Here is a 12,028-nt window from a genome sequence, read left to right as displayed (position 1 = left end):
ATCGTCACTGCAATTTAATGTTCCCTTATTTTTTTTTAAGATTTTATTTATTTATTTATTCATGAGAGAGGCAGAGACATAGGCAGAGGGAGAAGCAGGCTCCTTGCAGGGAGTCTGATGTGGCACTTGATCCCAGGACCCAGGGATCACGCCTGAGCCAAAGGCAGGTGCTCAACCACTAAGCCACCCAGGCACCCTCATGTTCTTTTCTTATGTGGTGACTATAGTAGACCTCACCTCCCAGGGATGTGAGGATTGTGGATGATGTGACCTGCCTGCTACACCCAGACCACCCATCATTGGTAATTACAGACAGCCCTGTCCTTTAAGTATGATAAACACTCTTATGGGAGGAGAGAGAGGAGCACTCTCTCCCATTTTATGGGGCCCTGGTACAGGAGATAATTTGGGGTGGCGTGAGGACAAGGTATTAAATAACATCAGCTCGTATTGTGAGAAAAAGAATCCTTTATCAACTCTCATAGAATGGAACGAGTCTCAGTTGGGTGGTGGGGAAACTGTAATACCTCTCTAACATTTCCAAATCAGCTTTTCAAACAAAGAGCAAGCGTCAGTTCTAGAGACCTAAGCCAGCAATGGTGTCTAGGCAGAGTGTAATAATCGCTTTGCTATCATGTATTTATTTTTACGATTACTTTTTTTTTATGACAAATGATTCTTGTTTTCCATTTATGGGAGCGATAGAAAGTTTTCTGGTTACATACATTTCGTTCATTAAAATGAAGAATCTAAAATGATGAATCTATTTAGAGGAAAATATTAAGCAAATGTGAGCCCAGGTGGTATGTGGTTATGGGAACATTTGTGAAGGCAGGCTACGGATGCCTGGAGTTTGGGGCATCCTAATGTAGGAACTACACAGTTCAGGGCTGAGGGTAGCAGGTATGTCGTGGAGTCATTCTCCGACTCCATCCCCTCATCTCTCTGGGCCTTCATTTGTCCATCTGTTAAATGGAACCAGTAGATGCTACTCTAGATCAAAGGGATGTGAAGATGTTTGAGAATAGGAAGGCTCTGATCACGGTGTTCTTTGACTCAGATGCCTTCCAGAAATCCTCAGAGCAGAAACTCGGGATTCAAGACCCAAGTTAGTTCAGAGAAGCAAGTTCTGACCTTGGACTCAGATGGATCAGAATTCAAATCACGCTTCCGTGTGACCTCGAGCAATTTGGTAACCCCCCCGAGGTTTAATGTCTTCACTTTAGATTGGGGCTAAAAGTTAGCTTCAGCTAAAGTCAAGTCTGAATGAGGGAGGATGTACAAAGTGTCCAGGAGCGAGCCAGAAATAGAGCCTGTTTGTCCAGTCTACCTGTTTCAATCTAGCAGGCATCTGCAGAACTCAGCCACGAGAGGATGGACGAAACGCAGGTAGAGGGAAGTTCAGTGGCAGACGTGTTTCTGGGTGACAGAGAAGTTTCAGGCCAATGTCATGACACCATCTTCACTCAGCAAATATCTACTGAGCACCTCCTGTGTGCCTACCACTGTTCCGGGTGTCGAGCATGTAGCAGTGGGCGAGGCAGAAACATCCCTGCCCTTGGGGAGCTTGCACTCAACGTGGGGAAGACAGACAGGGAACAGCCAAGTGTAGCAGGAATGCCAGTTGGAAGTGCCGTGAAGGAAAAGACAGTGAGATGTGAAGATATGCCCTGGAGGACTCTCTCCTCACTGGGAGGTCAGGAGAGCTTCTTTGGGGAAGGGACATGAAGAATGAATAGACCTAATTCGGTAAAGGAAGGAAAGGATATGTGGGCATGAGGAAGAACATTCCAAGGAGACAGAACAGTGAGTGCAAAGGCCCTGAGGCTGCAGGTAGTGAGGGATGTTTTGGAACTGAAAGGTTAAAGTGACTGAGTTGAGGGGGTGAGGGAGACCTGTGGGAGATGAGGTCAGGGAACAAGGCAGAAGTTTTCACCTGGAAATGAACCCCAAACCCCCACCCCAAACTCCTTCACCAAGGGATATTCGGCAGTATCTACCAACATTTTGGTTGTCACTGCTAAGGAAGTACTACTGGCGTCTAGTGAGTAGACATTCTGCAATTCTACAGGATCTACAAAACACAAGTCAGCCTCCTGCAGCAAGGAATCATCCCACCCCACAACAAAGAAAGATCCCGCCCCAATATATTAATTAGTTCCAAGGTGGAGAAACCCTGGGCTGGATCATTGAGAGGCTTGTGGAGGTTTGATCTTCATACAAAAGAGCCATAGTGAGGATTTTTTAAAAATACATTCATTTGTTGTTGTTGTTTTAATTTGGATAAGCAACACATACACATGGTTCAAAAATCAAAACGATGCATAGAGATAGGCAGTGAGAATTCTTCTTCCCAACCATGTCTTCATTTACCCATTCACCCAATACTTCCCCCAAAACAGGCAGCTACTTTTATTGGTTTCTTGGGTAATCCTCCAGAGTTTCTGTAAATAAATAGAAGCAGATGTAGTATATTTTCTGGTGACTAGTCTCCCAATACAGATACGATTTTGTATATTAGCGCGTATTTTTCTAAAGTAAATTTCCATAGGTGAGACTTTGGAGTCTCATTATAAACACATCTTCCTTTTAATAGATATTATCAAGTCATTATCCATAGAATTTGGAGAATTTGTTCTCCTATTTATGATGGATGGTTCTCCTACGAATTTGTACAAATATGAATTTGTTCTCCTGTTTATGATGGATGAGAGTATCTGCTTCCATGCAGCAGTGGATTTTTGCCAATCTGATAAGAGAAAAACAATTTGCATTCATTTTATTAAGAGTCACTTGAGTAACTTTTCTTTTCTTTTCTTTTTTTTTTTTTTTTTTGAGTAACTTTTCATATTGGAGGGCAACATGAAAAGTTTTCCAATCTTCATTAGGGCCACTGGTATTTTCTTTCTTGTGGCTTATTAAACTGTGTGTTTATATCCTCTGTATATTTTTTCAAATGGATTATTGGTCCTGATCTTCTTGATTTCTAGCACTCTTTATATATTGAAATATTAGTGTTTATTCTGCAACATAAGTTGCAAATATTTTTTCCTGATTTGTTTTTTACTTTGCTTATGGTGCTTTTTCCATGAAGAATTTCTTAGAAAAAAAAAATTTTAAGGGACATCTGAGTGCCTCAGCGGTTGAGTATCTCCCTTTGGCTCAGGGCATGATCCTGGGGTCTGGGGATCTAGTCCCACATCCGACTCCCTACAAGGATCTGCTTCTCCCTCTGCCTATGTCTCTGCCTCTATCTCTGTGTCTCTAATGAATACTAAAATCTCTCAAAAAAAGAAAAAAAAACTTTTTTTAAAGATTTTGTTTATTTGAGAGAGAGAGAGAGAGTGAGTGTGAGAGAGAGCAAGAATGCACAAGCCAGGAAAGAGGCAGAAGGAGAAAGAGAAGCAGACTCCCTGCTGAGCAGGGAGCCTGATGCAAGGCTCAATTCCAGAACCCTGAGATCATGACCTGAACAGAAGGCAGACACCCAACCAACTGAAGCACCCAGGTGTCCCTAGAAAATTTTTATAGCTGAATTTCTCAATCTTTCTCATTGTGACTTCTGAATTTTCAGTACCAGATTTTCCCATTACAGGAGTTGTAAAAAAATAATCTCATGTTTTAATCTAGTTTTTTGCTTGCTTTTTGATTTTTACACTGAAATCTTTTACCTGTTTAGAGTTTATCCTTTAAAAAAAAAAAACACATTTTATTTATTTATTCATAGAGACACAGAGAGAGAGAGAGGCAGAGACACAGGCAGAGGGAGAAGCAGGCTTCATGTAGGGAGCCTGACGTGGGACTCGATCCCGGGTCTCCGGGATCACGCCCTGTGCTGGAGGTGGTGCCAAACCCACTGAGCCACCAGGGCTGCCCTGTTTAGAGTTTATCCTTAGGGTGCAATGTGAGGTTTGGATCCAACTTCATTTCTTTGTTTCAGGTGGCCACCCAGTTTTCCAGTGCTATTTATTGTCACACAAAAGTTTTAAAATTTGACAAAGTCCAATTTATCTACTTTGGTTGCTTGAGCTTTTAGCATTATTATATCAAGAAATGTTGCCTAATCCAGAACCAGAAAAATTTAGCCCCATATCTTCTTCTAAGAATTTTATATAAAAAAAGAAAAAGAAAAAAAATTTTTATACATCGAGCCCTTATATTTAGGTCTTATCCATTTTGAGTTTAAAACTTTTTTATATGGCTTGAGGTAGGGGTCCACGTTCATCCTTTTGCACGTAGCTATCCAGTTGCCCTAGCATCATATGTGAAAAGACTTTTCTTGCCTGGTTGAATGGTCTTGGTACTCTTACCAAAACCCAGTTGAGCATGGAAGTATGGGTTTATATGTGGACTCCCAATTCCATCCCATTGATCTGTATGTCACCACCACTGACCATCTTTTCCACACCAGTCTGAGATACCAACTTGACCATAGACTAAATCCCCAGCCTATTTCTGGACTTCTGACTTTGTTCCGTTGGTTTTATTCACGTGTCCTTTTGACTCCCTGAAGAACTGTAAGCCTGGGAGTCCTATGAGCAGATCCACATTTTTACAAGGCCAATGAGGCTATCAGTGGGGAGAACAGACTTTAGAAAGGGAAGACACAGGGAGGAAGGCCACTCAGCAGCAGGCTGTTCATCTCCAGAACAGAGAAAATGAGGCTTGGCCAGGGAGTGGTGGGGAGTCGAGGGGTTATTCACATTTGCAGTGGCTGCTCCTAACCTCCCTACTCCATTTCAGGGGCTGGAGGAAGAAGAAATCTGAGATCAAAAGTGTTGCAGAAGACAGGGCTCGAGCTGTGATTCGGGAGGAATTCCAGAACCTGGGGCCCATCAAGTGCGTGGTACCGGGGTTCCTGGTAGTGGGGGGGAGCCCAGCATAGACTTTCAGGAGAGCCACCTCCCACCCCGACCTCTGGATCCCTGGGGGCTGAGTTCCAGGGGAATCAAGACGATGGCCTGGCAGCCTGAAGATGGAGGGTAAGAGGGTGGCTTAGCCAGTCAGCCTCTTGTCCTGGCCCAGGAAGCCCCTCAGGGTGTACCTGGGGTGGGGACCTGCCACCTGTCCAGTTTGGGCGCTGTTTCCCTCCTGGCACGCAGGATCCCCAACACAACCTCCTGGGACCTTTCTCAGAGCACATTTTCCATTCAGTGAGAATACCTAGGAGTTAGGAAGTCTGCGCCCAGGAGCTGGCCCTGCCACGAACTGCTGTGTAGCCTCGGGCAAAGCACTAACCTTCTCTGGGCCCTGCTCCCCAGTCCGTGGAATGGCCACTTTGGGTAGATGTTTACTCCGACTTTTGAAGATTGTCTGTGTCTGCCCTCTGCACATCCATCTTCCTCTGCACATCCATCTTCCCCTGCATGTATGACTGTTCCTCTCTCTTTCGCCTCCCTCTGTTTCTATTTCCTTTTTTTCTGACTCTGCCTCTACTTTGCTTTTCCTTTCTCTCTAGTGATTCTCCTTAGGACCTTGGGAAATTCCTGGTGGGAATGATATAAATAACCTGGGGGGAAGGTGGTGACTGATGCTCAGGTAGGAGCTTGGGGGAGTGTGGGAGCCCCTTGCAGGAATCCCCTTACACCCCAGGATACCCTTCCCCTCACTCTGGGGAGTGGATTACTTCTCAGGATACCCTTCCCCTCACTCTGAGGAGTAGATTACTTCTCGCAGCTTCTCAGAGGCAGGGCCAGGGGCCAGGTCACAGCCAGCAGGCACCTGCCTCAGACCTCCCCACGCGGTGGTCCGCCCAAAGCCTGCCATCAGCATAGCGCCTGCCTTATCTGTGCCACAGGTTTGCCGAACAGGCTGTGTTCACCCTTTTCTGCATGTTCGCCATCCTCCTCTTCTCCCGGGATCCGAAGTTCATCCCTGGCTGGGCCAGTTTCTTCACCCCTGGGTGAGACTTGGGGAACTTGAGGGTGGAGCCCCAACAGGGAAGATTCTGGGATGGGCCACCAAGAGCTGGAGAGACAGTGTAGCTGGGGGTGAGGGGAAAGGGCTGGGCTAGGCGTATATCCTTGGTCCCCTGTGACTATAAACTTTTACCCTCTAAAAAATTTAGGTTCTGATGATAAAACATTTTGGGTTCTCATGTGTCAGGAGCTTTGCCTTTGGAGTCAGGCAAAACTAAGTTCAAATGCCAGCTCTGCAGCTTGTAAATGGTGGTACCCTGAGCACATCATTCATTCATTGACTCATGAGTTTGTTCAATCAGTCAGCATTTATGGAGCACCTGTTGTGTGCTACATATTGTGCTAGATGCTGGGGATGCAGACAAAAGCAAATAGTTCAACAGCAAACCCCTGCAGATTGCAATGAGCACAAAGAAAGAAAGAGCAAGAGGACTATATTATAAAGGAATGAGGCGTGGGCATTGACTGTGGCTAGTTCTGGGAGGAAGCAAAGTTCCCAGTAGAAATAAGCACTGGAGGCATGTTGGGAATGTCTACTGAGAGCCAGAGGGCAGGAACTTAATTTGAGGAACTGAAGGAAGCCCCATGTGACCAAGGCTCAGTGGGAAGGGAGGAAAATCAGCAAGACATCACAGAAAGGGCAGGCAAGAGCCAGGTCCTGGAGAGTCTTCTTGGATGAGGAAAACTTTTCTTTTTTTGGGGGAGAAACTTTTCTGTGAGGGAGGCTCTGTGCCTCTGTTTTCTTATCTGTAAAGTGGAATTATCAAAGTACAATTCTTATTGGATTGTTCCAAGGATCAATGAGGTAGCTCATGTCAAGTGATTAGAATGGCACAAGGAATGAACTCAATAAAGGATTAGCTCTACTTGCTAGGGGATGGATAGGGGAAAAGAGGTAAGAGCTTTAACACCATCTAGATGACCCTCTGTCATCTAGGACAGGGCTGGCAAACTAAGGCTCATGGGCCAACTCTGGCCCACCACTTGTATTCGGATGGCTTTTCCATTTTTAAATGGGTAAAAATCAAAAGACAAATATTCACGATGCATAGAAATTATATGAAAGTCAAAGGTAAGTGTCTATGAATAAAGTTTCATTGGAACTCAGCCACACCGGCTCATTTAGGTATTGCTCACAGCTGCTTTCATATTGCAACATTAAAGTGGAGTCAGGACAAAGACCACATGGCCTGCAAAGTCAAGAGTGTGCCCCTTTACTGTGCATGCCTTACTGTGCGCCCCTTTACAGAAGATGCTCACTGGGTCTTGCCAGCATGATAAAAATGGTAGCACTGGACAGGCAACCATCAAGATCTGTTTGGAAGTTAGAAATGATAGCTCTTGCTGCCCAATAGGATTTGGGGACGTGAGGGAAGGAGCACCTGCATGGATGGTGGTTAGTTGGAGAAGAACCTTCTTTAGGAGACAGTGGGCAGCTTATCAACAATTTGATTTTGGACTTGGGTTAGACTTGTCAAGTCAAATATGTCTTTCAAATACTGCAACCGGCAGCTGGAACCACAAGCCCGGAGCTCAAAGGAGGTATTGAGTTGCAGGTATAAATCCAGGAGTCATCCCATAAATTTGAAATTTAAATCCATAGGAACTAATGGGATCAGCTAGGGAAGAGTAAAGGGAGAGTGTAGAAGACTCTGAGGACCCCCAACATTTAGGGGCTGGGTAGAGGAGAGACCTGGAAGAAGCAGGCAGTGAGGTAAGTAGAAAACCCCGTGCAACAAATGAGCAAAGGCTAAGATTGGGAAGCATTTTTAGATGAGTGAGTGAGCCACCACATCAGATTCTGGTGTGTCAGAACAGAATTAGATAGGACATATGTCCTCTGGTTTCAGTGAGATCTGATGATTTCCATCAGCACCATCTGATAGAAATATAATGTCAGCCACATACATAATTTCCCAGTTTTAGTGGCCACATTTAAAAAGTCAAAAGAAACAATGAGCTTAATTTTAGTAATATATTTCATTTAACCCAATATATTATTTCAACATGGAATCTATATAAAGAATTATCAAGATATTTTATTTTTGTTCATACTAAATCTTCAAAGTCTGGTGTGTGTTTTTATAAGGTAACACATCTAAGTTTGGTCATGCCAGAATTCAAGTGTCTACTAGCCACATGTGGCCACTGGCTGCCCTATTGGATAGAGCAGTTCTACACAGGGGACTCTTGGAGCCTCAAACAACCCCAGGTAAATGGGTGAATAAGGTTCTGATCTCATGTGAGTTATTATGAGGAAGAAGCAATGTCATTTCACAGAGCCAAGAGAAGTGGCTCTTACTACTATTGTCTTATTTTCCAAAATGTAGATACTGTATTTTTTTTCAAATGAAAAGTAGGTGTTGTAAACATTCCAACAATACAAAGAAAGCAAAAATCACCTAGAAACTCAGTCTCCAATTCTGAGTTAAAAATGCCTATCCAGGAACTGTTCTATATCTTAATCCCATTGGTGGTTGGTTACAGGACAGTATACATTAGCCAAAATTTAAGCTATGTCCTTTAAATGGGTGCATTTTATTACATGTTAAATATATTTCAATAAAGCTAATTGTAAAAATACATGCAAACTAGTTAAAAAGAAACCTATCTAAACAGAAGATTTTTTTAAAGAAATGTGATTACTGTAGACAATTTATTTGTGATCTGCCTTTTTCTTTTTTGTTCAACTATATGTTATGCACACTCCTTATAAAAAATTCAAACAATGCTGAATTGAAAAAGTAAAAGTTAGTAAATGAAGAGATTATCAAATTAAGAGTTTGGTGTCTAACATATAGGATATACACACACAGACATGTGTACACATGTTACAAAAAACTAGCAAGTACAAATACATCATCACAAGCAACTTGCTATTTCTGACCTACTTCACTCTTTTTAAACCCTCCATAGTAAAAAAATAAAAATAAAAAAATAAAAAACAAAAAACAAAATAAATAAAAATAAATAAACCCTCCATAGTATTCTATAGAATGAGAGTATCTTAATCTATTTAAACAATTCCTTTTGGATCGTGTCTAATACTGCAAATAAAACTGTCTTTTTATTTACAAAATATCTTGGTTGTACTTTTATGTCAATGCGTAAAGATTGATCTATCTTTAAAAAAAACAGATGCAGGGTATTTCATTATAGATACACTGTTACATATACATTATCATACACAATTTATTTACACATGTCTGTACTAAAAATCTTCCATTATTTTCCCCTTTTATCCATAATGAATATCCCTGCACCTAATCTGTATATCGGAGGCCAGTTCTCCTGAGGATCAATTCCTAGAAGTATAACACCTGGATCAAGGGGTATTCACATGTAAAATATTGAAATATGTTGCCAGCTGCCCTCCAGCAGGTTAAATCAGTTTATTTTCACACCACCAGTGTATGTTTTCCAACCTGTCCATTAGGTATTATCGTTACCCTTTCAACTTTTGCCTGTTGTTAGCAGACGAGTGATGCTCCATTAGCAGTGGGCTTCTATTTCTCTGATACAGTGATGTTGACTATCTTTTCCAGTTTCTTGGTCATTGGAATACTCTTCTCAAATGTGTGGGCTGAAAGGGCTTTTGTTGACATGGGGCTCTATGCTTCATTGGGCCTGGAGCCAGACAAATCTGGGTTCAATGGCGGTCTCCTGCATGGACCATGGTGTGGCCTTGAGCAAGTTGCTTCTGCGAGCTAAGCCTCAGATTTCTCATCTGAGATCAAAGCTGCCTGCCCCAGAGGGATGTTTCTGGGACTTCTGTGAGCTTAATGTCTCCATAAGATGCGCAGTGGATCCTTCAAAGGCAGTAATTAGATTTTGTGGGGCCGTGAGCCTGCTTCCATCTTCATTCTGCTGGTGTGAAAGGGCTGCATCTGTGGACTAGGCTGCCCATCCCAGGAGGGATGCAATCAGAAGCTGAGCAAATCCGTACAAGCTCTTAGAGAAGCCCTGGTTATGGTGATTGGCAGGAGTTCCATAGATCCCATATTTGGAGATGCCTAGATTCTTCCCTCTTTGGTCAAGTCTCTCTTCCTAGGAGGATGAGCCTTTGTTTGTCACAGGCAGCCTCAAAGCACCTCAGGGAGTCTGGATAGAGAGAGGGCTCCAGCATCCCAGGGGGCTGTTGTATCAGTGCTGAGTGGCCCCCAACAATGCCCCCTTCCCACAAATCCTCATTTGCAAATCTGCCAAACTGGCAGCCTGCTGAGATGCCCGAGGGTCACATGCTTTGGGGCCTTGTCATTGTAGGTTTCTTTCTGATGCTGTCACCGGAGTGGCCATTGTCACCATCTTGTTCTTCTTCCCATCCCAAAGGCCCTCTTTCAAGTGGTGGTTTGACTTAAAAGGTAAGGTGTCAAGGCTGGGGTCTCAGTGGGCTCAGCGAGAACTGTGACTGAACATGGTAATCAGTGACCTCGAGGCGGGGCCCCTGCCGGGGACCTGAACCCCACTGTACTAACTATGTGGTCCCACTTCTTCCCTCTTCTCTGTCCAAGGCGTTAGCTAGTCTGGGCGCTTGGGGCTGCCAGAGGTGACAGGCCAGGGTAGGAGTTAGCTACAGTTGGCCAATCCAGATGGCTGCTTTGTACAGCCTGTGAGGAAAGACTAGCTTTTACATTTTTTAATAGTTGAAAAGAATCAGAAGAAAAATATTTCATGACATGAACATTACACGAAATTCAGATTTCAGTGTCCACAAATAAAGTTTATTTCTTCAGTAAGAAATTTGTGGACATTTATTTTCTTCAGTGACATAAGAATCTACACAAAAGCCTCGATTTTGCCTCTTGGCTCACAAAACCCATACAAAAAAATACTTACTTTCTGACTCTTTTACAGAAAACCCACACCACACCAGGGCCCAAGGCAGGAGTTGGGACTCTGACTCCATCGCCTAAGGGACCAGACGTACAAATCTCAAGCTAGATATAGGAAGTGGTGGGGACTGAGGCACAACAGCCTAGCAGCGTTCCAGGTCAGTTTAAAAGGACCACTGAGCCCCCCAAACCAAAACCTCTGCAAGCTGGCCTTCAGATGGCCAGCCTGTGCCCCCACTGAGTCCCCAGCAGGTGTGTCTGCCAGACAAGGTGCTGTCACCTACCACCTGTGACAGTGGCTGCTCCATCTGGGGCAGTGGGATGAGCTCTGCACCCAGAGTCAGAAATAGGTTCATCATCTAGAGTCTAGGGCAGGTTAGCTCCAGCTTCAGAGGAGGAGGAGGAGGAGGTCTGGGCGTGGGGATCAGTAGGTAGATGATTTCGCAGGGCCCCGGAAATAGTTATTGCAGCCGAGGGAACACTGGGTCCAGGGAGCCTCGGGCTGTGGGTAAAGATTGGGCAACCGGGCAGGCTTCGTCTCTGCTCCTCCGTCTTCCTCCCAGCTGGCTTCATCATGCTCCCCGAAGACCACGTCCTGGCCTCTCCCCGGTTTCTACTGCTTCTGGGTCTCTTTATAGCTTCTGCTTCTGTATAGTTCCTGCTTTTTTTAGAACCTGGGTTCCCTTCCCATGTCTCGTCTGTCACGATGCCCACGTTCTCCTGGCATCCACTTGCTCATCCCCCCCTCCCCCGTAGCACAAGGCCTCCCTTTCTCTCTGTCCTTTCACTTTTATTTTTTTTAATGTCCTTTCACTTTTAGCTTCACTTCTGTGCACCTGCTGTCGCTCCACTTGCCATGCATACCTCTGAGAGTAAGAATCTGCTTGGTCGGCCTTGTTTTTATTTGGCCAGCTCTCCCACCAGGCCGCCTCGTAGCCCTCATGTGGACTGGCTGCCCTGGTCAGGTCCCATCCGCGGCTCTGTCACCTGTGGGTGGGCTCAGAAGGCTCAGAGCTCCTCCTCAGCCGAGGCTGCGGTGAGGGCCTGTGACGAGGACGTCTGGTGCCCAGCCCTGGTACTAAGTTGCTGGGTGGCCCTGAGTAAGTTCCTTGGTTGTCTGGGCCTTGTCTTCCCACTTAGAGGACGAACATGTCCCTTGGACACTCTTCACCTCTTGCTTTAGTGGTTTGATAGAACAAAGCTTGCAAACTCAGATGCCCACAGGGAGGTAATGGCTTTGGGTGCAGCGACTGGGGGCAGGAAGATGTGCTTCATGAC

The 12,028-nt window shown here is 44.7% G+C and overlaps 1 protein-coding gene across 2 annotated transcripts in view; it reads left to right on the top strand.

The window, feature by feature from the left end:
- Nucleotides 1-12,028, top strand: part of SLC13A3 (solute carrier family 13 member 3) — a 74,855-nt gene that overhangs the window by 45,968 nt on the left and 16,859 nt on the right. For both annotated transcript variants that reach the window (XM_025470302.3, XM_025470303.3), the window contains exons 7-9: nt 4,744-4,839; nt 5,798-5,902; nt 10,182-10,279. In XM_025470302.3, coding sequence (XP_025326087.1) covers nt 4,744-4,839; nt 5,798-5,902; nt 10,182-10,279 — 299 coding nt within the window. The remainder of the gene's footprint in view (nt 1-4,743; nt 4,840-5,797; nt 5,903-10,181; nt 10,280-12,028) is intronic.

The sequence above is a fragment of the Canis lupus genome, chromosome 24 (assembly GCF_003254725.2).
Source record: "Canis lupus dingo isolate Sandy chromosome 24, ASM325472v2, whole genome shotgun sequence".
Taxonomy (NCBI): Eukaryota; Metazoa; Chordata; class Mammalia; order Carnivora; family Canidae; genus Canis; species Canis lupus.
The sequence above is the reverse complement of the archived record's forward strand: the minus strand, read 5'-3'. Positions and strand labels throughout refer to the sequence as shown.